The sequence below is a fragment of the Pezoporus occidentalis genome, unplaced genomic scaffold (genome assembly GCF_034315485.1).
Source record: "Pezoporus occidentalis ecotype Australia unplaced genomic scaffold, CSIRO_AGI_Poc_V1 ctg276, whole genome shotgun sequence".
NCBI lineage: Eukaryota > Metazoa > Chordata > Aves > Psittaciformes > Psittacidae > Pezoporus > Pezoporus occidentalis.
In genome coordinates, this window is record NW_026914675.1 from 471,393 (window position 1) to 495,675 (window position 24,283).

Genomic DNA, 24,283 nt, shown 5'->3' on the forward strand with positions numbered 1-24,283 from the left:
ACCCACATCCCACGGATGCCCCTTGAGCTGCGCTGGGGTCCCAGCAGCTCCAGCCCCATCCCAGGGAGCCCCCGTGCCCTCCTGGTTCACCCACAGGGCTGCAGCTCCCGGGACCCGTCAGCAGGGCGCCAGCCTCCCCTTCCAGCCTCACAGGCAGCTCCGTGCCCAGCTCTGGCACGATTGAACTCGCAGCTTCTTGCCCGGCCAACACCCACAGCCGGGAATGCCGAGCTCCGGAGCTGCTCCCCGGCCACCACCACCTTGAGACACCCCAGGGCCACCCACAGCACCCATCCCATCACCCTGGTGTTGGCGGCTGGAGCTATGGCCTCGCCATCCATCCACCTTCCTACGTCCTGCAGCCAGCTCGGGCAGGAGGCCAGGGCCTGACTGCTGCCTGCCCTGCCCACATCGGGTCCCTGGGCACAGCGGGGATAAGCGGGCACCGGCCAGAGGGATTAGGATCCCGGCTGGGAAATCCGGCTAATGGGCCTGTGGGGCCAGACACGAGCAGCCCCATAGAGGGGTCCTTGAGGGGATGGGATTCCTCTGGGGGCTTGGGGGGGCCGTGCTGCCCACCCCGCTGCAGAGACAACGAGGGAGGACCCTGAGCCCCAGGCCTGGAGGGACACCGGGATGGGGGAGCGGGGGCAGCCCCACCAGGACACCGGGATCCGCCGGCAGCCGCCCCACGGGGACACCCCGGAGCACGGCGGCTCCAGCATCCCCGGTCCCCGCCGCTCCGAGCTCCGCGCTGGCCCGGTGCGGAGTCATCGGGAGGTGAATGGATGGGGGGGGGGGTGCCAGGGACACCCCGGGGGGGGGGCAACGGAGACGGGCGGATGTGGGGGCAGCCCCGGGGGCACGCTGCGAAGCCGGAGCCTGGCCGAGGACCAGGAGCACCCCCCCCCAGCCAGGACCCCCCCCCCGTTGCCCCCGTTACCTGCTCCCGCAGCCACGGCGCGGCCCCTTTAAGAGGCCCCGCCCCTCCCCGCTCTACAAAGTAGCCGCGAGTGTGACGTCATGGAAACGCATCTTAAAGGGGCCCCTCCCGGCGCTGGGGGGAAATCGGGGTCACGCGGGGGCGAGCGAGGGATCGGAGCCCATCCCCATCCCCATCCCCATCCCCATCCCCATCCTCATCCCCATCCCCATCCTCATCCCCATCCCCATCCTCATCCCCATCCCCATCCTCATCCCCATCCTCATCTTCATCCTCATCCCATCCTCATCCTCATCCCCATCTCCATCCTCATCCCCATCCTTATCCCTATCCCCATCCCTGTTATCCCCATCCTCATCCCCATCATCCTCATCCCCATCCCCATCCTCATCCCCATCCCCATCTTATCCCCATCATCCTCATCCCCATCCCCATCCCCATCCTCATCCCCATCTTCATCCCCATCCCCATCCCTATCCCCATCCCCGCCACACCTTGTCCATAGCACACCCTGCCTATAGCACACCCTGCCCTGCCCCACTCTGTTACCCCTCCCTTGAGACCCCCGGGGCAGCAGAACCCCGCCATGGGCACTGCAGCCCGGCCTGAGACCCCGTTGGAACCCGTGCTGGCCCCCATGGCTGATGTAGTCGGGGAGAGCTCCCACCCCTCTACACCCACTCAGGGTCCTGGAGCCACCCCATCAGAGCCCCCGGGGTGCTGTTGGGGTGCTGGGTGGCAGCGATGGCCCTGGACTCGCTGAAACGCAGCGTTTCACCCCAAAAGGTGGATCCCTGCCCGGACAGGGTCCGGCAGGCAGGGCTGGGGCCGTGAGCACGGGGCCACCGCTGGGACACAGCCCTCGGGGCTCCAGGGGCATCACCCAGGTTTGGTTCTTGTGCTCAGGGCAACACAGAGCCCTTGGAGCACGCATGCAAGGAGCCTGCACCAGAACCCGGCTCCTGCTGAAGTGAAAACAGTTGGGGTTTCTTAAAAACAAGGGTTCCATACACGAGGATCTTCATTAACCCCCCCCCGCAGGGGATGCAGCCGCTGGGCACAGCCGGGGCTGCACCACGCACCCACATTCCCCGCCCCTCGGGCATCCCCCCGTGGCACAGGATGCGGCCGTCGGAGGCAGCCTTGGCTCCAGCCTGGCAGAAGATCTCATCGCTGCGGCTTCCCGAGCTGCAGCCGGTGCTGGGAGTGCCGGGAATGCCGCTGCCAGCCCAGCCCTGCGGCCACGCCAGCTCCCTTCCCTCCGAGTCCTGCCGCAGAAGCGTTTCCAGCTTCGCCTCCGGAGAGCACACGATGCTCCCGCTGCATCCCACCATCCTGAGCCCCTCTCCTCCATGGGGCTCAGCACTGGGATGAGAAGCGGCGCCAGGAGCAGCTGCTTTCTGCTTTGCCAAGGGATGTGGGAGCTGCATCCTGCCCCGTCGTAGGGTGGGTGCTGGGTAGGGAGGAGAAACCATCCACTCCTTGGTGCTGGAGCATCCGCTGCCTTCCCAGAGCCAACACCGGGGCTGTGCCAGGACCTCGGGGTCTTGCGGGCTGCAGGAAGCGGGTGTTCTCTTCTCTAGAAACAGGGTCTTTATTTCCTTGCTCAGAAAAATAGATCCATTTTCAAATTAAACCAGAAGGAATGATGGAAGCAGAGGCTGGAATGTGGCAGGGTCTGTACATGAGATGGTGCGAGATGGGGCTGGGCCCCATCCCACTCAGTAGCTCTCCTCCTCCTCGCAGTAGTAGTGGTACCCGGGGGGGTCCCCGCTCGGGTCGCCCGTGGCGTTGGCCACCTCGCCCTGGCTGCCCTGTGGGCAGTACTTGGGGTCGTAGATCTGGCGGCCGAGGCCGAAGACCTGCCCGCTCTGGTTGGCGCCCTGGTTGGAGCCCATCTGCAGCGACATGGAGGAGTTGTCGCACTTCTCCGTCCCCATCTTGGAGTCGTAGATGTGTCTCCGGGTGCCGGGAGCCGTCATGCCCACCTGGAAGGACAGGATGGAGCAGGGCTCGGCTGTGGATCCCCCCCTATCCCTCCCCACTGCGGCCGCAGTGGCTCACCTGGCTGGCACACTTGTTGGTGCCCATCTGGAGGCTGATGGTGGAGTGGTCCATGGGCGGCAGGATCTGATTCTTGGGGTCATAGAGATGCCTCCTGGTGCCATAGGCCGTCATGCCGGACTGGCTGGCGCACTTGTTGGTGCCCATCTGACAAGGTGGGGGCCAGTGAGGACCAAGAGCTGCCCCACGTGTGCCTTTCCCCCTCCCTGTCCCCCCACAGCCCAGAGGACACAACCAGCGCTCCCCAACCCTCTCCAGGCTCCCAGCCATGGGATGCTGACATGGAGCCGAGATCGCCCCGGATCCCTCGAGCCTCAGGTCTCCCCGGTGATGCTTGGAGCCGTGATGGTGCTGAGGGTTGGATACAACCGGGACCCTCTCACCCTCGGGAGCATCTCACCTGCAGGCCGATCACGCACTGCCCAGCCTTCATCTTGGCCTCATCAAAGTTCCTCTGCTGCTTCTCCGAGTACTTCACGCCGATGTCCACCCCGCTCTGTATCCCCTTTGTCTTGGCCTGCCGGGGAGGGACAGTGAGGAAGGATGGGGAGACCCCGACCTCCCACCCTCCCCAAGTGCCCCCATCCCAGGCCGCTCGCCCCCCCATGTGCTCACCATGCCCGCCAGTGCCAGCAGCGACACCTGAACCTGCGTCAGGTTCCCGCTCTCAAAGAGGTCGTTGGCTTCAAAGAGGTCCACGGGGTTCATGCCGTAGCTGGCCATGGCCTTGATGAAGTTGGAGAGGTTCTCGAGCTGTGGGCAGGGGGAGAGGGCTGAGACCCCCTGTGGGTGACAGCAGAGGGGCCGGGGGCTCATGGGCTGCCTGCCCCTACCTGGTGCCAGTTCTGAGCCGAGCGGTTGATCTTCCGCACCGCGTTGGGCTGCAGCTTGTTCATGAGCCTGGAGGGAGGCAAAGGGGGAGCGGGGCTGCAGTGGGGCACAGGCCCCTTTCAGGAAGGTCCAACCCAGGTCTCCCCACGTCCCTGCTGGTCCCAGGGCTCCCCCAACACGGGTGCTTTGGGGGTCACTCTGGCTGCCGTTATCTGATGGGTCCCACCGGCGTGGCTGGATGCAGCACACCCATCCCACCCCAAGGGCTGGTGGGGGTCCCCCATCCCCATCTGGATGAGGACTCACTCGCAGAGGATCACCCCATCCTTCAGCCCCTTCTGGAAGTCAGGCCCGATCTCCTGCCCCGTGACGCTCTCGATCCACGTCCGCAGCTCAGCCTCCTTCTGTGGGTCGTACTTCTGGGCGAGCTGGGAGAGGACAGCGAGGGGGATGCTCAGGGTCAGCCCCTGCCTCTGCCCCTCGGATGGGGATGGAGCACGAGCACGATGCTGCTATCACACACATCAGAGGCATGGGGACGGTGTCCCTCACACATGGCAGCCTCCAAACCATTCCAGGGGGATGAGGAGGAAATGCCCCTGGGGCAGGAGGGAAACGTCCCCCATCAAGGGCCCGTTCCTCCCTGTTCCCTGTCCCCCACTGAGCCCCGGGGTCCCCGGCCATGCGATGCTCTCCCCTCCGGCGGGGCCGAATGCGCCGCCGCAGATTCCTTGGTCACCGCGGCTATGCCAGGAATGCGGACGCCTCCTCCCAAATGGAGACCAGCTGCCCGCGCCGGCAGCATCACCGGCAGCGTGGCCTGGTGGAAGGAAAAGGCTTCCAGAATGGAATGGGTGGAAGCCCCAAGAGCCACCCTGCTCGATCCTTGCCCCTCCTGTGCTCAGCTGGTACCCGGAGATGGCTGCAAGCCAGCCACCGCCTCTCACCCATCCCACTCCATCCTGGGATCCCTGGAGTGGGAATGGACCAGCTGGGATGCATCTGGTGGGATGCAGGGATGGTCCAGCTGAGGTCAGGTTCACACAACACCTCGAGCATCCCATCCGGGGGATCCCACCATCCTCCCAGTGCAGAGGTTCCTCTTCCCACCCCATGGCCAGCACGGGACTGGGGTCGGAGGGGACTGGCCCCAAAGCAGAACCCACCACAGCCCAGTCGCAAGGGCTGGCACGGACTGGGAGAGTGCCGCTGGTTTGACTGGTTCCCAGTGGGTGATGTCAGCCTCCAGCAGACAGCGGGGCAGTAAAACTGGCTCAGGTCTTGCTGAATCAAGCTGAAGCACCCAGGAGCACGCAGCAGCAAGGCTCCGGTGCGTGTCCACCCGCTCAGCGCGGGTGCAGCCCAGCCCAGATGCAAGCAGGGACCCGTCTTCTGCCGGTGATGAAATGCAAAACCCTGCAAGGCCGGGCAAGGAGAACCCAGCCACATCCCCATGGCCATGCAGAGCCACCACCACCGGCTGCCCTGGGGTGACCAGGGCTCAACCTCAGCTCGCCTGGGGCCGGGCACAGACCAACACCGCAACTTCTGCCTGCGCCATTGCCCAGGGCAGCAGCAGTGCCTTGGAGCCCAGCCACAGGGGAGGGGGTGGCTGCATCCCCCAGCCCCACAGGACCCCTGTGCCCCCATCACGCCAGCCCCAGGGCCCTGCCCTGCCCATCACCAGCACCCAGCTCCTAGAGGAGGCTCCATCGGCTCGGCAGAGGGTGCCGGCGGTCAGGGGGTTCATTGCACCCTGCAGCAGCCGGTGGCACCGGCTCCCCTTTCCCCTTCGGGCCCCGAAATGGGAACCCTGCAGCAGAGCGGCTCGCTGCAAGGCTCCGGGTGCCCGCCGGCGGTCCCAGGCTCCAAGGAGCCAGTGAGGGCTGGGGGCTGCTCCTGTCGGGATCCCCCCGGGGCCACTGAGCCCCATCCCCAGGGAGCGCCGCGGGTCGGAGCATCCCACAGGAGAAGGCGCCGGGAGCCCCAGCCCCGGGTTTGCAGGGAGCGACAGCGGCCACTGCACGGACCCGGGTTAAGAAGCCGGTACCCGGGAGCCGTCCCAGCCCCGGTCCCCCCCGGGACACCCCTCAGGACCCCCGCGGGCAGGGCCAGGGCACCCCGAGCCGGGAGCCCATTCCCGGCACTCCCCGCCCCTCAGAGTCCCCGGCGCACCGGGACCCCCGGCTCCGCATCCTCGGCGGATGCCCAGCTCCGCATCCTCCCGGACCCCGGTGGCACAGGGACCCCTCTGCTCTTCAGGACCCCAGGATCCAAGCACCCTCCCCGCAGCAGCACAGGGACACCCGGCTCTCCAGGGCCCCCGGTGACCCCGGTTTCCCCCGGTGGCCCCGACTCTCCCCCCCCCCCATCCCGGTGGTCCCGGCCTTCAACCGCCGCTGCTCACCCGGTTCTTGACTTCGGCGGAGAGGCCGTAGGAGGGGCCCTTGTTGAACTGGGAGCTGCTCATGGCCGGGAGCGCAGCGGAGCCGGTACCGGAGCGGGCAGCGGCAGCGGGACGGGACAGGACGGGGCGGGCGGGACGGGGCGGGCGGGGCTCGGACCCGCTTCTCCCCCGTGCTGATTGGACGGGGCCAAAATGCCCATATAAGGCCAGAAGCGCCCGGATCGCGGAGGGGGGGGGTCCCCCCCCCCCCCCCCCCAGCACCGGGACCGGGACCGGGGGAACCGGGGCTGGGGCCGGAGCCGTCGCGGACACACGCGGGCACAAACACACGTCCATAGCGGGCACATGCACACGTCCATAGCGGGCACAAGCACCCGTCCATAGCGGGCACAAGCACCCGTCCATAGCGGGCACAAGCACCCGTCCATAGCGGGCACACGCACACGTCCATAGCGGGCACAAGCACCCGTCCATAGCGGGCACAAACACACGTCCATAGCGGGCACAAGCACCCGTCCATAGCGGGCACAAGCACCCGTCCATAGCGGGCACAAACACACGTCCATAGCGGGCACAAACACACGTCCATAGCGGGCACACGCACACGTCCTTAGCGGGCACAAACACACGTCCATAGCGGGCACAAGCACCCGTCCATAGCGGGCACAAACACACGTCCATAGCGGGCACAAGCACCCGTCCATAGTGGGCACAAGCACACGTCCATAGCAGGCACAAGCACACGTCCATAGCGGGCACAAACACACGTCCATAGCGGGCACAAGCACCCGTCCATAGCGGGCACAAGCACCCATCCATAGCGGGCACAAACACACGTCCATAGCGGGCACAAGCACCCGTCCATAGTGGGCACAAGCACACGTCCATAGCAGGCACAAGCACACGTCCATAGCGGGCACAAGCACACGTCCATAGCGGGCACAAACACACGTCCATAGCAGGCACAAGCACCCGTCCATAGTGGGCACAAGCACACGTCCATAGCAGGCACAAGCACACGTCCATAGCGGGCACAAGCACACGTCCATAGCGGGCACAAACACACGTCCATAGCGGGCACAAGCACCCGTCCATAGCGGGCACAAACACCCGTCCATAGCAGACGTGCGCGCACACGCGGGACACACGGACATGACACACACACCCCACACCCCCGCTTCCCCGCACACCGGGATCTGCTGCCTCCGTGTCCGTGTCCCCCGGGACCGGAGGGGGGGGCCGGGGAGGAACACACCACACACACACACACTCCCCCCCCCCAGGACCCCGGAGGGTCCCCCATTTCCCACCGAGGTTTATCGATGCCCCTCGTGGGTGAGCAGGCGGCTGTGGGGCTGCAGCACCCATAGGTGCGTGGGTCACGGGTGGTGACCCCAGCGGGCAGTTGGGGGCAGACCCTTGGGGGTCATGGCGATGCCGAGCTCTGGGTGCCCACCCACGGGGTGCTCCCTGCTCTGCCTCCCCCCCGGGGTGATGGACACCCCCAAAGAGGGGTGAACCCTACAGCCGCTGTTCTGCAGACTGGGGGTCTCTGCCCCCCACAGACCCCTCTCTGCATCCCTGGACCCAAGCCCCCCACAACCCCGAGGGGCAGCCCCCCCCCCAGAGAGGCTCCCTGGGTGCTCATTGGGGCTTTTCCTGTTTCAGGTTGGGCTGTGGGGCCGATGAGGAAATAAGGCGGTGTCACACGCGCCCTTCTGACAGTTGGCCCCGGCGAATGTGGCCGGGACGGTGAGGAACCGGAACCGGAGCCGGAGCCGGAGCCGGGCAGGGCAGCGGGGCCCGGGGGCAGCGGCTCGGCCGCCCCAGAGCCATGTTCTCCCGCAAGAAGCGGGAGTTGATGAAAACCCCCTCCATCTCCAAGAAGAGCCGTGCGGGAAGCCCGGTCCCGCACACCCTGCCGGTGAGTGTCCCCTGCTCACCCCACGGCAACCTGGGGGGGGGCCATGGGGCCACGGGACCCGTGGAGATGCGGGGAAGAGCCGCAGGGTGAGAAGGGAGGGGGGGGGAAACCTGGGTGCGGGCAGGGGGTCTGCGAGGAGGAGGAGGAGGGAGACAGAGACAGACCCTGCTCACTGCGCCTGGGGGGATTTTGCACCCGATGAAGGGGATAGAGCAGGCACAGGGCAGGGGAGCCCAGGCACGGGGCTGCGGCCAAGGGTTTGGGGAGGGCAGAGACACCCGCAGAGGGCAGGGAGAGGAGCGGGGGGGCTTGGGCAGCCCCGGTGCCCCTGCTCTGCTGTGTGTTTATGTATTTGTACCCCCCCCCGGGGAGCTGGAGGGGAGCAGGAGGAAGTGGGGCTGGCCGGCAGCTGGGGTTCCTCCACGCACCCCACGGCACCGCCTGCCCCGCGCCTGCGCCCAGCCGCAGAGCATGGGGAGAGATGGGGCCGGGGATGAACCCGCTCATGGCTCCATAGCAAGGGGCACCCGGCCCTATCCCTGAGCCCTCCGCAGAGGGGCCTATGGGTGGCGGACGGAGGGATGCTGGGCCGGGCCGGTGGCAAGAGGAGCTACAGCCCCTACTCGGCCGGGCGCCGCAGGACGGGCAAGGCCAGCGCGCCCAAAGGCTCCCTGGACTCGCTGCCCCACACGCCTGCCGTGAGGCTGACGGTACGGCTGGGGGGAAGCGGGGTCCCCGGGGCGCAGGGAAGCAGATGGGGTCTCAAGGGCTTGGCCCCAGCCGTTGCAGGGTGGGGGGCTTTGGGCACCCCCTTTTGCTGGTCTGGCTGGTCCCAAAGGGCTGAGCTGCTCCGGTTCAGTCTCACCCACAACAGCTGCCCACAGGGTTTGGGGTCTGCCCCGGTACCAAAGCTGGGCTCTGGTGCCACTGAGGCAGCAGGGCCTGGCTGGGGATGCTGAGACCCAGCGCGCTCGTGTCACACCAGAGTGCCTGAGGGCTGCTGATGGAAGATGCTGGATGGGCAATGGGGCTCCCCTCCCTGTGCCACGAGGACCCTCGCTGGGTTGTGGTCCCCGGTGCTGGCACCGACCCCTCCCTGGGGCAATTTTACCCCTAGAAATTGGGGCCGTGCCCGACCTGGGGATGGGACAGGCTGCAAAAGAGGAAGGGATGGTGGGGCCGGCTCCTCAGCTGCGTCACGGCCCGCTGGGGATGGGGAGCTCCGGCACAGTGGGTACATTGGGTGCTGGTGGAGCCAGGGCAGTGTCACCCACATGGTGGTTGTGTGCCCCCCAGGACAAACCCGGACCCATAGGCTCTGATGGGGGCCAGTGGGGCTCACGGGGGCAGTTGTGGCGACCGAGCTGGCTCCTGACCTGCGGCTTCAGAGACGATGCTGCTCTGCAAAACCCCTGTGCTGGGGAGGTTGATCCGCAGGGAGCTGGGGTGGAGGGGATGGGGGGGAATGGCTGGACCCGGCCAGGATCACCCTGGGGCTCTGCCGGGACGCCTGCATTGGGGAAACTGAGGCACGGCCCCTCAGATCCCAGCCCCGGGGTGCTGCCTGCGCTGGGGTCCCAGCCTCACGCTCCTCCCTGCTCCCCAGGACCTCTCCCGCAAGGATTGCTTGGAAGCTCCCGGCTCCAGCCTGGGGGAGCTGCCCCCTTCCAGCTCCAAGCTCAGCACCAGCCCCAGCTCCACGGGCACCCTGAAGCGCCCCACCAGCCTCAGCCGCCATGCCAGCGCCGCCGGCTTCCCCCTCACCCCCGCCGGCCCCAGGGCCGTGCCCAAGGGCCACAGGACCCCCACGTCCTCCTCCTACAGCCCCATAGACGGCGGCGAGGGCCCCTTCGTGGACACCGAGGACATCTCCCAGCTCCTGGCGCATGTGGCCCGGTTCGCTGATGCCCTGGAGAAGCTGCGGGACGTGGTGCTGCGGGACGGTGAGCACCGGCAGGAGCATCCGCACCGGCCCCGCTGGAAGAAGCAAACCGGGACCCACAGAGGGTGGGGGGGACCGCGGCAGGGGGCGGTGGGCGGCTGCCGGTTGCTCGGAGCCGGGATAACGCCGCTTCCTGCCCACGAGCTATTTTCATCCGCCCGCTTTCCTGTTTACAACGCGGCGGTGCCAGCGGTCGGGGCCCCGTGGGGCACCGGGCACGGCCCCACCGCGACCCACAGCGTGGGTGCAGGGCTGTGGGGCAGGGGAGGTGAAGGGGGATGCGGGGATCTCGTGAGGTGGGGCTGGGGCTGGGGCTGGGGGGGTTTGGTTCAGGCAGTGCCGTGGTTTTGGCTTTGGGTCTTCAAAGATGTTGGCGCATCCCCGCTCGCTGTGGAAACCACGGCCCCAGGGGGCTGCCCCATGGGTCTGGGGTCTGCGCTGTCGGGGGGGGGGATGCTTTAAGGTCATTGCAGGGAGGAACCAGCCCTGAGCAGGAGGGTGACATCCACTGCTGGGTTCCACAGTTATGGGGTGGCCGAGATGGGGCCATTGCCGCTGGCAAAGAGATAGGGTTGGGGCTGACCTGTGGGATGTTGCCGTGACTTTGGAGAGTCCGGCTCTCCTCTGAACGCATCCATTCCCATTCCCTGCCCTGGTGGTCTCCCTGATTCCCACTCTGGAAATGGAGGAAACCCCTTCCTGACCCCAAATCTGGGGCTGGGATGTGGGGCAGGTTTAGCCTGGTGGGGCGGAGGGTGCCGGTTCCCAACCCCAGCACTTCCCCATGGGAGGCTCCCATAGGCACCGGCACTGAGACCATGGGCACTGGAGCCCCGGGGCTGGCAGCTGGAGCCCATGGAGGGGATGGGGAAGGATGCCAGGGATGGGGGCACGGCAGCAGGACCGAGGCGCCGCATCCCTGCCGGCGGCCGGCAGAGCCCATCCCGTGGGGAGGAAGGGGAGGAAACGAGGAGGAAATTCCCAAAAGGCTTTCAAGGGAAAAAGTCACTTCTGAGGGAAAAATGCCTGGAAGGTCGGGCTGCCCCCGCCGGGACACGGCCGGGATGGGAGCGGAGGCCTGGAGGCAGCAGGACCGGCTGTATCGGTCCTGCGAAGGCCCAAGGCCAAGGGGATGGGCTGCGTGGGTTGGGGGCCTGTCAGGACCCTGCCCAGAGGGTGGATGTTAGGGATGGGAAGGGGGATCTGGATAGCAGGGACATGGGGCAGGGATGTGGGGAAGGGATGTGGGGCAGGGATGGGCAGGAATGTAGGGCAGGGATGTAGGGAAGGGATGTGAAGCAGGGATGTGTGGCAGGGATGGGGCAAGGATGTGGGGCAGGGATGTGGGGCAGGGATAGGGTAGGGAAGTGGGGCGGGGATGTGAAGCAGGGATGGGGCAGGGATGTGGGGCAGGGATGTGAGGCAGGGATGTGGGGCAGGGATGTGGGGCAGGGATGTGGGGCAGAGATGCGGGGAAGGGATGTGAGGCAGGGATGGGCAGGGGCGTGGGGCAGGGACGTGGGGCAGAGATGTGGGGAAGGGATGTGAAGCAGGGATGTGAGGCAGGGATGGGCAGGGATGTGGGGCAGGGACATTGGACAGGGATGTGGGGCAGGGATGGGGCAGGGACGTGAGGGAGGGATGGGGCAGGGACGTGGGGTAGGGATGTGGGGCAGGGACGTGAGGCGGGGATGGGGCAGGGACGTGGCATCAACTCAGACCCGCCCTCTCACAGACCCCAAAGAGCCCCAGCGGCCGCTGGCCCACGAGTGCCTGGGTGAAACCCTGCGCGTCCTGCGCCAGGTCATCAGCAAGTACCCGCTGCTCAACACCCTCGAGACCCTGACGGCTGCCGGGACCCTCATCTCCAGAGTCAAGGGTGAGACGATGGGGCTGGGAGGTGCGGGGGGGGGACGGGACCCCCCCATGGCGGGGCTGCTGGGAGCGGAGCTGCCCCATGGACGCGAACAGGGGGTGGAAGCATCGCCTGCTGCTTGCTGCGGTTTAGGCTTTAGAGTCAGAAACGACGGAGCCCAGATCCCTGCCGGGTTGGGTTCCAAACACTTCCCCAATGGGCTCCAGCATGGCCAGAGCTGGGTGCCCATGGCACCGGAGCCCGGCTCTGGGGCTCAGCGCCTGCCTGCAGCCAGCCCCGGGGAGGGCACGGCAGCGCTAACCGCAGGCAGAGCACAACAGCACCGTGCGTCCCCCGCCGCTTCCTGCACACCCAACAGCAACCGCGAGGGCACAGGAAGCCTCGGGCTGGGTGACAGGGGCTTCGCCGTGGGGCTGGCCCCACACTGGGCTGCGATGGGGCGAGACGAGGCTGCTCCGTGGCCGGGGCAGAGCAGGGGAGCAGATCCCAGCCCTTCGCCAGCCTCAGCAGCGCAGAGGAGCCTCGGCCGGGGCCGGTTCCTGCTGCTGCGGTAATGGGAACAAAGAGAAGCAGGAGCCAAGTGATGCTGGCACGGAGGAGATGGAGGGGGCAGAGGCACTGCGCTGCACTCCGTCATCCATAGGGGTGATCTTCTACATCCCAATGCTCCCTGGAGCTCAACCCAGCCCCAGACCCCGACCCAGCCCCACAGCAGGAGCCAAGACGGGGACAGCGGTGGCACAGCTTCCCCGTGTCCTCCTTTCCAGGCTTCCATTACGAATCCAGCAATGAGGCGGACAAGCGGGAGTTCGAGAAGGCCGTGGAGACCATCGCCGTGTCCTTCAGCAGCACGTAAGGGGCTTCGGGGCAGGCATCCCCCACACATGGACCCCATGTCCCCATGGTGGTGGGTCCGGGGACCCCACGAGGAGGGCACACGCATCCCTCCTGCCACATGCACCAGCACCGAAGCCTGCCTGAGCCCCCAGCATCCACATCCCATCCCTTCCTCGAGGATGGGCTGAGCTCTGCTCCTCCTCCAGGACCCCACCACGCGGGGCTGAGCTGACCCCATTGAATCCATGGGGTGCGGGGTGGGGGGTGCTGCTGGGTGTCAGGGACCCCTCTGCTGAGCCCAGCCCTGCTCCTCTCTCGCAGCGTGTCCGAGTTCCTCATGGGGGAGGTGGACAGCAGCACCATCCTCTCCATCCAGAACCAGGTGAGTGGGGCCCGATCCCATGGCACGGCTCCCGGGATGCGCTCAGAGCCCCCAGCCCCATGTCTTTGATTCCCAGCTCCGGACCTCGCCACCATCCCAGGGATGGGAAAAGCCACCTGGGAGCAGGAGCCAACGGGCAAGGTGGCTTGGGAAGGGATGGAAGCAGAAAACAGGGCTCTGGGTGCCCTCCTTGACTCTGCCCGGAGCAAGGTGTTTCCCCAATGGCATTCCCGTTAGCTCCCAGCCTTTCCATAGGGCCGCAGGCTGGGCACAGCAGACCTCCAGCGACAGCAGAGAGGCTCCATCAGCTCCGGGTCTCTCCATCCATCAGCCCCTTCAGCTACTCCCCTTCCTCTCCTCTCATCATTCCCTCTTCTTTCCCAATTCCCAGACTATGGAGAACCTCTACGGGGGGATCCCTGGGCCTGGAGGAGGTGGCCTGCCTTCGGGTATGGAGAGCTATGCCACGGGTGAGGCTGTGGGTCAGGGTTTGGGGTGCCGGGGTACGGGGCTGAGCTGAGGCTGGCAGGGCAGCAGCAGGACCCCAGCACACCCAGTGCCTGCCTCCCCACCTTCCTCCTCCTCGCCCCACGGCAGGCTGTCCCCCTGCCGAGGAAGTGGATGTGCTGCTGCAGCGCTGCGAGGGGGGGGTGGACGCTGCCCTCCAGTACGCCAAGAACATCTCCAAGTACATGAAGGACCTCATGGGGTACCTGGAGAAAAGGACCACGCTGGGTGAGGCAGGGAGGACTTGGGGGGGGTCTCCCGTGTGGGGCTGGACCCCTCGCGGCAGCATCAGAGCAGGTCGAGGTCCTCTATGGGCAGCGATGCTGCGAGGGCATCCCGGATGCCTCCTCACTCCCAAGCCTCTTCTTCCAGAGATGGAGTTTGCCAAAGGGTTTCAGAAGATGGCCAATAGCTGCAAGCAAACCTTCAGCCAGGAGGTACGGTCCATGCATCCCAGCATCACCTCTGGCTCTGCATCCCCACAGGCAGCACTGGAGGATGCTTCGGCTCCCGGTGCCGGGCTCAGGGTGATGCCTTTTCTCCTCCCTCAGGCCAACATGCCCTTCCTGTCCATCTACCTGCTGAGCCTGGAGCAGGACACAGAGCATGCAGCATCGGTTCTGCAGGCTGCCAGCACCCTGCAGCAGCAAACCTTCCTCCAGGTGAGGGCCACCCGGCTTGCCCAAGCTCGCAGCCAGTTGCTGGGGGCTTGGAGGGGTTCAAAACCAGGGTCTAGGAGAGCCCCCCCCCCCCAAATGAATCAGCACCTTGGAGCAATCCCAGGCACAGCTACAGGGTGGGCAGGGAAGAGATTCAGAGCAGCCCAAGGAGAAGGACTTGGGGGTGTTGGTGGATGAGAAAATGAACATGAGCCGGCTTCAGTGTGAGCTCACAGCCCAGAAACCAACCGTATCCTGGGCTGCATCCAAAGCAGCGTGAGCAGCAGGTCCAAGGAGGGGATCCTGCCCCTCTGCTCTGCTCTTGTGAGACCTCACCTGGAGCATTGTGTGCAGTTCTGGTGTCCTCAACATAAAAAGGACATGGAAGTGCTGGAACAAGACCAGAGGAGGGCACGAGGATGCTCAGGGACTGGAGCAGCTCCTGTATGGAGACAGGTTGAGAAAGTTGGGGCTGTTCAGCCTGGAGAAGAGAAGGGTGCATGGAGACCTCATAGCAGCCTTCCATTATCTGAAGGGGGCCTATAGGGATGCTGGGGAGGGACTCTTCATTAGGGACTGCAGTGACAGGACAAGGGGTAACGGGTTCAAACTGAAACAGGGGAAGTTTAGATTGGATATAAGGAGGAAGTTCTTTACTGTTAGGGTGGTGAGGCACTGGAATGGGTTGCCCAGGGAGGTTGTGAATGCTCCATCCCTGGCAGTGTTCAAGGCCAGGTTGGACAGAGCCTTGGGTGCCATGGTTTAGTGTGAGGTGTCCCTGCCCATGGCAGGGGGGTTGGAACTGGATGATCTTAAGGTCCTTTCCAACCCTAACTGTGATTCTATGATTCTATGACCTCCGCCTCATCCGAGGAGCATTCCCATGTCCCCGGGGATGTGCTGGGAACCACCAGCACAGGGCACTTCTCCCTGCAAAGCCTCTTGCAAAGGGAAGAGCAGCTCAGCCCCACGTGGGGCCGCTTCTCCCCGCTGCAGCCGCTCTCCCTGAGACGCCTGGAGCATGAGAAGAGGAGGAAGGAGATCAAGGAGCAGTGGCACCGGGCGCAGAGGAAGCTGGTGAGTGACAGGACCGGGGTCTGTGCTGCCCCGGGGCTGGTCTGCAGCATCCCGTGGCAAATACCCCTCTGAGGATGCTGCGCTCCAGCGGCGCTGGGTGCTGCGTGCGGCTGTGCTGGGGGGCACCGGAGGAGGTAAGACCCCCCCCCACCCCTGCATGGGGCAGTCCTCACCGTGGGTCACTGTTTCGCTGGCAGCAAGAGGCAGAGGCGAACCTGCGCAAGGCCAAGCAGACCTACATGCAGCGCAGCGAGGAGCACGACAAGGCCAAGTACGTGGCGGTGAAAGCAGAAGAAGAGCAGCAGAGCATCGCCAGCAGCGTCACCACCAAAACCCTGGACAAGAAGAGGAGGCTGGAAGAGGAAGCCAAGAACAAGGTGGGGATGAATGGCTCATTGTGGATACGGGATGAGCATGGCAAGAGCCTTCTCGCCCCTCGCTGTCCCCGCACAGAGCCGAGCGGCACAGGAACGCATTGAGGGGTCCAGAGCTGTTCTCTCTCTCCTTGTTCTCCCCATCCATGACCTGCTCCCACCTCGCTCCCTCGCAGGCGGAAGAGGCGATGGCCACGTACCGGACCTGTGTTGCGGATGCGAACACGCAGAAGCAGGAGCTGGAGGACACCAAAGTGAATTCCTTGCGCCAGATCCATGAAATGATCAAGCAGAGCGACCAGGTCATCAAGCTGGTGAGTGGGGCTCGCTTGGGGCAGCCCCAGGACGAGAGGTGGCCCTACCCTGCTCAGGAGAGGCTCGGGGGTGCCTCCACAGCAGACCTGGCTTGGCTGCCCCTGTTTCAGATGAGGTCCGGGTGGATGGAGAGCTCCCTGAATAGCCAAGGCTCAAGCCTGCAGACCAAGGGCTGCTCCTGACTTCCCATCTCCTCCATAGAGACGTAGAATGGTTTGGGTTGGAAAGGACCTTAGGATCATCCAGTTCCACGGGCAGGGATGCCTCACACTAGAGCAGGTCACTCAAGGCTCTGTCCAACCTGGCCTTGAACACTGCCAGGGATGGGGCAGCCACAGCTCCTCTGGGCACCCTGTGCCAGCGCCTCAGCACCCTCACAGTGAAGAGCTTCTCCCTTATCTCCAACCTGACCTTCCCCTGTTCCAGTCTGAACCCATCACCCCTTGTCCTATCACTGCAGTCCCTGCTGAAGGTCCCTCTCCAGCATCCTTATAGCCCTTTTCAGACACCGAAGGCTTCTCTGAGGCTCCCCAAATCTCACCTCTGACTTCCCCCCCCCCCCCCCCGTTACCTTTAGGCCACGATCTCCTTCTACCAGATCATGCACATGCAGACGGCTCCGCTGCCCGTCAACTTCCAGACGCTGTGTGAGAGCAGCAAGCTCTACGACCCGGGCCAGCAGTACGCCTCGCACGTCAGGCAGCTCCAGCGCGGCGACGAGCCCGACACCCAGTACGACTTCGAGCCCTACGTCTCACACAACGCCTGGTAGGAAGGGAGAAGGGGAAACCAGCTCTGGGTTAGGCTCACCTTCATCGTCACAACCTCCCAGGGGGCCTGGGGGCAGCTCCTGTGGGGGGGAAAGATGGGGCTGGACCGGCTGGGAACGCCCTCATCTCATCCCATGGATGGGGCAGGCTACCCGGTGTGTGAGAGAGGGATGCCAGGGCAGGCAGATGGAGCAGTGAATAAGGTTTTCCTCCCTCCTCACCTGCTCAAACATTCCCTTTTCCCCCTCTTTCCACCCCCAGGTCCCCCTTCACTCGGACACGGAAAGGCAGCTTCAATGCTGAGTTCCCATCGGGAGCCGGCTCTGATGGAGCCGGGATGCCCAAGGACGGGGCCGTCTCGGAAGGAGGAGCAGGAGCCAAGGAGCAGCACGGGGGGACCACGGCTGCCGAGGGCAGAGGTGAGCCCTGGGCAGAGCAGAGGCTCCCAATGGCACCGCTCACAGCATCCCGCAGCATCCCATGGGCCCTGGGCAGAGCAGAGGCTCCCAATGGCACCGCTCACAGCATCCCACAGCATCCCATGGGCCCTGGGCAGAGCAGAGGCTCCCAGTGGCACCGCTCACAGCATCCCGCAGCATCCCATGGGCCCTGGACAGAGCAGAGGCTCCCAATGGCACCGCTCACAGCATCCCACAGCATCCCATGGGCCCTGGGCAGAGCAGAGGCTCCCAATGGCACCGCTCACAGCATCCCACAGCATCCCATGGGCCCTGGACAGAGCAGAGGCTCCCAATGGCACTGCTCACAGCATCCCGCAGCATCCCATGGGCCCGGAGCAGAGCCGGACCTCTGTGGGTACCAGGGGGTTTGTGCAGCATCAGGGCAGGCTGGGAGCTCTTCAGGCTGAACCTCCTGAAGGACAGGAATCAGATCCATGGGCTGCCTTGGCTTTGGCTCTTTGGCGGTACCCAGAGCATTCTCCATCATCCCAGCTCCTCTTTCCCATGCTGGGTGTCTCACCAAAGTCATCACAAGGCCACGATGGGGAGCAGGAAACCAAGCAGGAATCTCAGTGCCTCCCGGTGTCCAGGCCGTTCCCCTGTGTTTCCCTCCTGAGCACGGGAAGAAGTCCCAAATGGATGATGTGTTCTCCTCTGCAGGTGGGAGGGGACACCAGGTCCATAAATCCTGGCCAACCACGGTGACCGAAGCTGACGGCAGCCTGGATTCAAGCACAGGTAGACACCAAAACCAGCCCAACACCATCAGCCTAAAACCAGAGCCCTGGGGTTAGGGGGGGACCTGGCACTTTTATCTGCTTCATAATAACACTGTCTTGTAAATAACTGCTCTGATCCCAGTCTCCAACAGGCTGGGATGGGATGGGATGAATGGAATGGGAGGGGAGGGGATGGATGGGATGGGATGGGATGGGATGAATTGGATGGGATGGGATGGGATGGGATGAATGGGAGGGGATGGCATGGGATGGATGAGATGGGAGGGGATGGAATGGGGTGGGAGGGGATGGCATGGGAGGGGATGGGATGGATGAGATGGGATGGCATGGAATGGGATGGCATGGGATGGGATGGAATGGGATGAACAGGATGGGATGAATGGGAGGGGATGGGATAGCATGGGAGGGGGTGGGATGGATGGGAGGGGATGGCATGGGATGAAATGGGAGGGGATGGGATGGATGGGATGGGATGAATGGGAGGGGATGGGATGGCATGGGATGGGATGGCATGGGATGGGATGGAGGGGATGGCATGGGATGAAATGGGAGGGGATGGGATGGATGGGATGGGATGGGATGGATGGGATAGGATGAATGGGAGGGGATGGGATGGCATGGGATGGGATGGCATGGGAGGGGGTGGGATGGATGGGAGGGGATGGGATGGGATGGGATGGGATGGGATGGATGGGATGGGATGGGATGGGATGGATGGGATGGGGTGAGGGACCACTGAACCTTCACACCCCCCTGGCTGCAGCCCGCTCCCCTGCACAGCCCCTGCCGGCTCCTGGTGTCCCCTTTCCCACAGGGATCGCTGTGGGAATCAGCTCTTGGGTTTCCTTTTGCCAGGGGAGTTCAGCCACAAGCTCCAGCGCTTGTCTTCCAACGGCACCGCGTCCTCCAGCGAGGAGCTGGAGGAGAAGGATGAGAACACGGCTCCCTTCGAGCAGGGTACGTGACCGTGCAGGGTCCTGCTGAGCACCCCCAGGCAAAGCCAGCTCTGCGCTGGCTTCTCCCACCTTCAGGAGGTCTGGAGGTAACGGAGGGTACCCGATGGTGACCGCACGAGGAGCCCATAGAGCTGCCTTTTGGAGAAGAGAAGGCTCCTTAAGGGAGACCTTAGAGCCTTATGGGGCTGCAGGAAACCTGGAGAGGGGCCTGGGACAAGGGATGTAGGGGCAGGCCAAGGGGAATGGCTTGAACCTGCCCCAGGGGAGACTGAGATGAGCTCTTAGGCAGAAGCTCTTCCCTGGGAGGGTGCTGAGGCGCTGGCACAGGGTGCCCAGAGAAGCTGTGGCTGCCCCATCCCTGGCAGTGCTCAAGGCCAGGTTGGACACAGGGGCTTGGAGCAAGCTGCTCCAGTGGAAGGGGTCCCTGCCCGTGGCAGGAGTTGGAGCTGGAGGAGTCCCTTCCGATATAAACTATCCTGGGATTCCAGCTTGTCTCACCCTGCATCCTCAGGAGCATTTCCTTTTGACCTGCTCATAGGCATCAATGGGATCACCCCAGAGATGACGGCTTCAACGGGGCCTTTCCGAAACATCGGCTTATCCAAGGCTGCCCAGACCCATCGGCTGCGGAAGCTCCGTACCCCTTCCAAGTGTCGGGAGTGCAACAGCTACGTTTACTTCCAGGGAGCAGAATGTGAGGAGGTAAAGCTGGGAGAAGTGGTGGATACCCAGGTATAGCCAGGTGGATACCCGGGTATCCCAGCAGTGGGGTGTCCTCACCATGGTCCCTTGATGCATTTCCTTATCCCAGCTCCAACCTGTGCTCAGGAAGATGCTCCCTTTGGGGAGCCTCCTACAATGTCTCCCCAAAGGCATTTTCCTCTCTGCTATCGTGCTCCAGGAGCTCCTCGGTGTGGGCAATGCCTGGTGGCTGCCTTCCTTCCTGGCCCATGCTGCTGTTCCCACCTCCGTGCCTTTTCCCCTTTGTTTTCCAGTGCAACCTGGCCTGCCACAAGAAGTGCCTGGAATCCTTGGCCATCCAGTGCGGGCACAAGAAGCTCCAAGGGAAGCTGCAGCTTTTTGGGCAGGACTTCACAAAGGCTTCTCAGAGCAGCGCCGACGGCATCCCCTTCATCATCAAGAAGTGCGTGGCCGAGATTGAGAAGCGGGCGCTGAAAACCAAGGTGACGAATTCCCTCTTCCCTTTTCTTCTCAGCTGCTTTGCCTTGGACCCCCCTTCACTCGCCACGGAAACCACCCGGCTGCAGGAGACAGGAACCCGGGAGGTCCCAGCTGATAAACCCAAACCCTGTGCTCGGAAACCCTTTTCTCTCGCTTCCCTCTTTCCTATGACGGGAACATCCAGAATGGCTTGAGAGGGATTTCCAGCCCCAAAAGGAGAGGGTTGCAGGCAGAAGCTCCCCGGTGCCATGCAAACCTAACGGGAAGCATCTCCCCTCGCTTCCACCCCGCTTCCCTCCCCGTTGCAGGGCATCTACCGAGTTAACGGTGTCAAGACCCGCGTGGAGAAGCTCTGCCAAGCGTTTGAGAACGGGAAGGAGCTGGTGGAGCTGTCCCAGGCCTCCCCCCACGATATCAGCAACGTCCTGAAGCTCTACCTGAGGCAGGTACGGTGCCGGGGACACCTTCTGCTGGGGGGAGGCAGCTCCACGGGGGTCCAGCACCGCTGCAGCATCGGTACCCGCAGGGAACCCCGATCCCTGCTCCCCTCCGCAACAGGGAACTGGGTGCATGAAAGGGGAAGTGACCCACAAAGAGCCCATGGGGCCTGGAGCAGGAGCAGGGCTGAGCCCCTCAGGTCACTGTGGGGTGGGCTCTGATGGGTGCTGAGCCCCTCAGGTCACCCTGGGGTGGGCTCTGATGGGTGCTGAGCCTCTGGGGTGGGCTCTGATGGGTGCTGAGCCCCTCAGGTCACTCTGGGGTGGGCTCTGATGGATGCTGAGCCCCTGGGGTGGGCTCTGATGGGTGCTGAGCCTCTGGGGTGGGCTCTGATGGGTGCTGAGCCCCTCAGGTCAACCCTGGGGTGAGCTCTGATGGGTGCTGAGCCCCTCAGGTCAACCCTGGGGTGAGCTCTGATGGGTGCTGAGCCCCTCAGGTCACCCTGGGGTGGGCTCTGATGGATGCTGAGCCCCTGGGGTGGGCTCTGATGAGTGCTGAGCCCCTCAGGTCACTGTGGGGTGGGCTCTGATGGGTGCTGAGCCCCTCAGGTCAGCCTGGGGTGGGCTCTGATGGGTGCTGAGCCCCTGGGGTGGGCTCTCATGGGTGCTGAGCCCCTCAGGTCAGCCTGGGGTGAGCTCTGATGGGTGCTGAGCCCCTGGGGTGGGCTCTGATGGGTGCTGAGCCCCTGGCGCTGCTCCAGCAGCTCTGCCTCCTGTCGCCATCATCACCCACATCCTCCACCAGCCACAGGGAGGAGGCAGCTTCCCCCCACCCCAGAGAGGAGGGGCCAGGATCCAACCTCTCACTGCAGGCTCAAGTCCCTGTGGGAAGTGCGGGGCTGGAGGGACCCTGCTCCGGGGCAGCCCGTCCCGAACCCCCCCCCCAACCCCGCTTCCAGCAGCCGGGAAGCTCCTGGGGCCGCCCAGCACCACCCGTTAGCTCAGTGCTGCTCGGTGCAGGCATCAAAGCGAGAGCTTCCCACCTGGGGCATCCCCACCTTCGCTGCGGGCTGTGCCCTCATCCTGCCTTCCCCCGTTCCTTGTCGATCAAAGGATGCTTTATTTTGCTTGAGCTTCACCCGTACCAATGGGCCAGGCTGATTCCCATGCTCCGGGCGATGGATAACCCACCGTTACCTTGTGGGTAGTGTGGTTTGCAACCACGGGGATGGTTCCTTGCTGCAGGCAGGCTTCAGGTTTCCTCAGCTCAACAGCACTGGATGCGTCCGGGTCTCAGGGAGGACCTGGACCATGTCCCCTGCTCTTGCTTGCAGCTCCCGGAACCCCTTATGCCCTTCCGCATGTACAACGAGCTGATGGGCCTGGCCAAGGAGAGCTTGCAGGGCGGAGAGGCCAAGGGCAGGAGCGGCAAAGGGGGCCCCGAGCTGGAGGACAAGGGAGCCGACACCGACAGGGTGGTGCTGAACCTGGTGCTGAAGCTGAAGGAGCTGCTGAAGGAGCTGCCCCGGGAGAACATGGCCACGCTGCAGTACCTGCTGCAGCACCTGAGGAGGTGAGAGGGGCAGGCAAGGGGGGCATCACCCCTAAGGGTGGGAGGGTGATGGATGGGATAAGGATGGGAGCCTCCCCACTGGTCCCATGGGGACAGCATCCGGGTCTCATGGCCACAGGTAGGTCTCTGAAGCTGGTGTGTGCCCCGAGGGGACCCCTGTGTTACCACCCCAGCTTCTCCTCCAGCCTGGCTGCACCCTGCCCATCCACGCATCCCTTCTCCCTGCTTCCTTCCTCACGAGTTCCCCCTTCCCCAGGATCGTGGAAGTGGAACAGGACAACAAGATGACCTCAAGCAACCTGGGCATCGTCTTCGGGCCAACGCTGATGCGCCCGAGGCCCACGGATGCCACCATTTCCTTGTCCTCGCTGGTGGATTACCCGCACCAGTCTCGCATCATCGAGGCGCTCATCATCTTCTACCCCACCATCTTCGAGAGCAAGGAGCCGGCGGCGCTGGGCGACTGCAGCAAACACGCTCCGGATGGCGCAGGGGAGGCGGGGACCTGCCCCGAGCTGGTACGAGCCCGGGGAAGGGAGCACCCGTAGGGGCCACCCAGCCTGGAGCAGCTCCTCCACACACCCCCTGCTACCCCATCCCCACTGCCCCATACGGTGCTATGGGGCCAGCCAACACCATTGCCCTTCCCTTACAAAACCTGCCTCGCTCCATCGCATCCCCCCTGCGCATCCCCACTCCTCTTGCGAGGGTTTTGTGCCCCAGGACAGCGCCAGGCAGGGATAGGGCGCACACGCGCTTTTCCACAGGGATATTTCCCCCCCCCCCCGACCGCGTTGTGGAGCCACGACAGGAGCTTTCCTCCCCTCCTCTCCCCTGCAGGGCTCCCCGTGTCCCACAGAGCCTGGGGACCGCTCCGTCGACTCGGACTCGGAGCTGGAGGACAGCGGGGACGCGCTGGGGACCGCGCACGGCGCCGCCCGGGCCCGCCTCACCCAGCAGGAGAGCGAGACCAGCACCGAGGATGCTCCGGGCTGCGAGGACGGCAGCGAGGGCCCGCGGAGCCGCAGCTGCAGCACCGGCCCCTCGGATGCGGAGGGCTCCGCTCCGAGCGGCCGCAGCCCCCCGGGGGACGAGCACAGCGATGCCGAATGACCCGAGCGCTGCCTCCCCGCTGCCGAAGCGGAGAGCGCCGCATCCAGGCACTGCGGGTGATGCTGGGGTGGGGGGGACACACGGACGTGATCCTTGCTGGAGCTTTCACACGAGCCCGCTGAGCCCCGCGGCTCCAGGAGGGTCCATGGGGTCCGGCTGCGCCTGCTGGGAGCCCCCCGCGGGATCCATGAGGCTGGAGGGAAGGCGCTGGAGCAGGGCAGCCCCTTCGCTTGTTGCTCAGCCTGAAGCCGGGTCTCGTTTTCACTGCGCTCCTTAACCCCACACGTCCACTGCAGCCATGGAGATGGGATGAGGCCGAGGGTCCCATCCTCCTCCTGGCTGCAGCTGGGAGACACGGGGGCATTCCTGACAGCGGGAGAAGGGCGCTGCACCTCCCTGGGAAGGGGACACGGCCCAAAGGGGTGCTGGGGCCAGATAAAAGCCACCTGCACCCTTGTGCATGGGGCCAGCCTCAGCTTCAGCCTGCACCATGTGCCAGGGACATTCATCATTTACAACTGGCTGTAGCAGGCACCCGAAGCCCAGCGATGCATTTACTGCCTCAGCACATCCCAGCCCGCTACGTGCCCTCCCTCTGCATCGCTGCTTGTATTTATGGGCATTGCCTGCTCAGCAGCAGCCACGCCAGGAGCAGGCGCAGGCTGTGAGCAGGCACAGGACCAGGCTGTGCTGCTGCAGGGCCCCATCACTCAGGGGAGTTGCTTTGGGACACATTTGGTCCCCAAAAGACTGAGCTGCGAGTCCAGGACCTCATCTGTGCCCTCTGAAGACGGAGCAGGTCACTGAGGGGCGATGCCTCCTCCTCCTTCTTCTCTTCCTCCTTCTCCTCCTCAGGACCTCCATGGCCTGAGGCGAGTCACAGCCCTACCAGTGTAAGAGGCTTCTCCTTTTA

The 24,283-nt window shown here is 64.7% G+C and overlaps 2 protein-coding genes across 4 annotated transcripts; one reads left to right on the plus strand and one right to left on the minus strand.

The window, feature by feature from the left end:
- Positions 1-2,513: 2,513 nt before the first annotated feature.
- Positions 2,514-6,401, minus strand: CNN2 (calponin 2). 2 transcript variants are annotated; one of them, XM_062625094.1, is made up of 7 exons: positions 6,246-6,401; positions 4,145-4,266; positions 3,841-3,907; positions 3,623-3,760; positions 3,408-3,524; positions 3,008-3,034; positions 2,514-2,931 (listed from the first exon to the last, which is right to left on the minus strand). In XM_062625094.1, exons 1-7 carry the CDS (start codon positions 6,306-6,308, stop codon positions 2,665-2,667), a joined length of 801 nt encoding a protein of 266 aa, XP_062481078.1. In that variant the 5' UTR covers positions 6,309-6,401; the 3' UTR covers positions 2,514-2,664. The 2 variants fall into 2 exon arrangements, with proteins under 2 accessions (XP_062481078.1, XP_062481077.1); XM_062625093.1 differs by having other exon boundaries at positions 3,008-3,154.
- Positions 6,402-7,946: 1,545 nt separating this feature from the next.
- Positions 7,947-23,439, plus strand: ARHGAP45 (Rho GTPase activating protein 45). 2 transcript variants are annotated; one of them, XM_062625077.1, is made up of 22 exons: positions 7,947-8,169; positions 9,776-10,112; positions 11,847-11,990; positions 12,755-12,839; positions 13,146-13,206; positions 13,598-13,676; positions 13,804-13,941; positions 14,086-14,150; positions 14,265-14,375; positions 15,369-15,449; positions 15,647-15,826; positions 16,000-16,137; positions 16,716-16,906; positions 17,170-17,327; positions 18,030-18,107; positions 18,965-19,066; positions 19,604-19,767; positions 20,061-20,249; positions 20,556-20,693; positions 22,019-22,257; positions 22,514-22,775; positions 23,098-23,439. In XM_062625077.1, the coding sequence occupies exons 1-22, from the start codon at positions 8,080-8,082 to the stop codon at positions 23,368-23,370; spliced, it is 3,303 nt and encodes a 1,100-aa protein (XP_062481061.1). In that variant the 5' UTR covers positions 7,947-8,079; the 3' UTR covers positions 23,371-23,439. The 2 variants fall into 2 exon arrangements, with proteins under 2 accessions (XP_062481061.1, XP_062481060.1); XM_062625076.1 differs by lacking the exon at positions 7,947-8,169 and adding an exon at positions 8,656-8,879.
- The last annotated feature ends 844 nt before the right edge of the window (positions 23,440-24,283 follow it).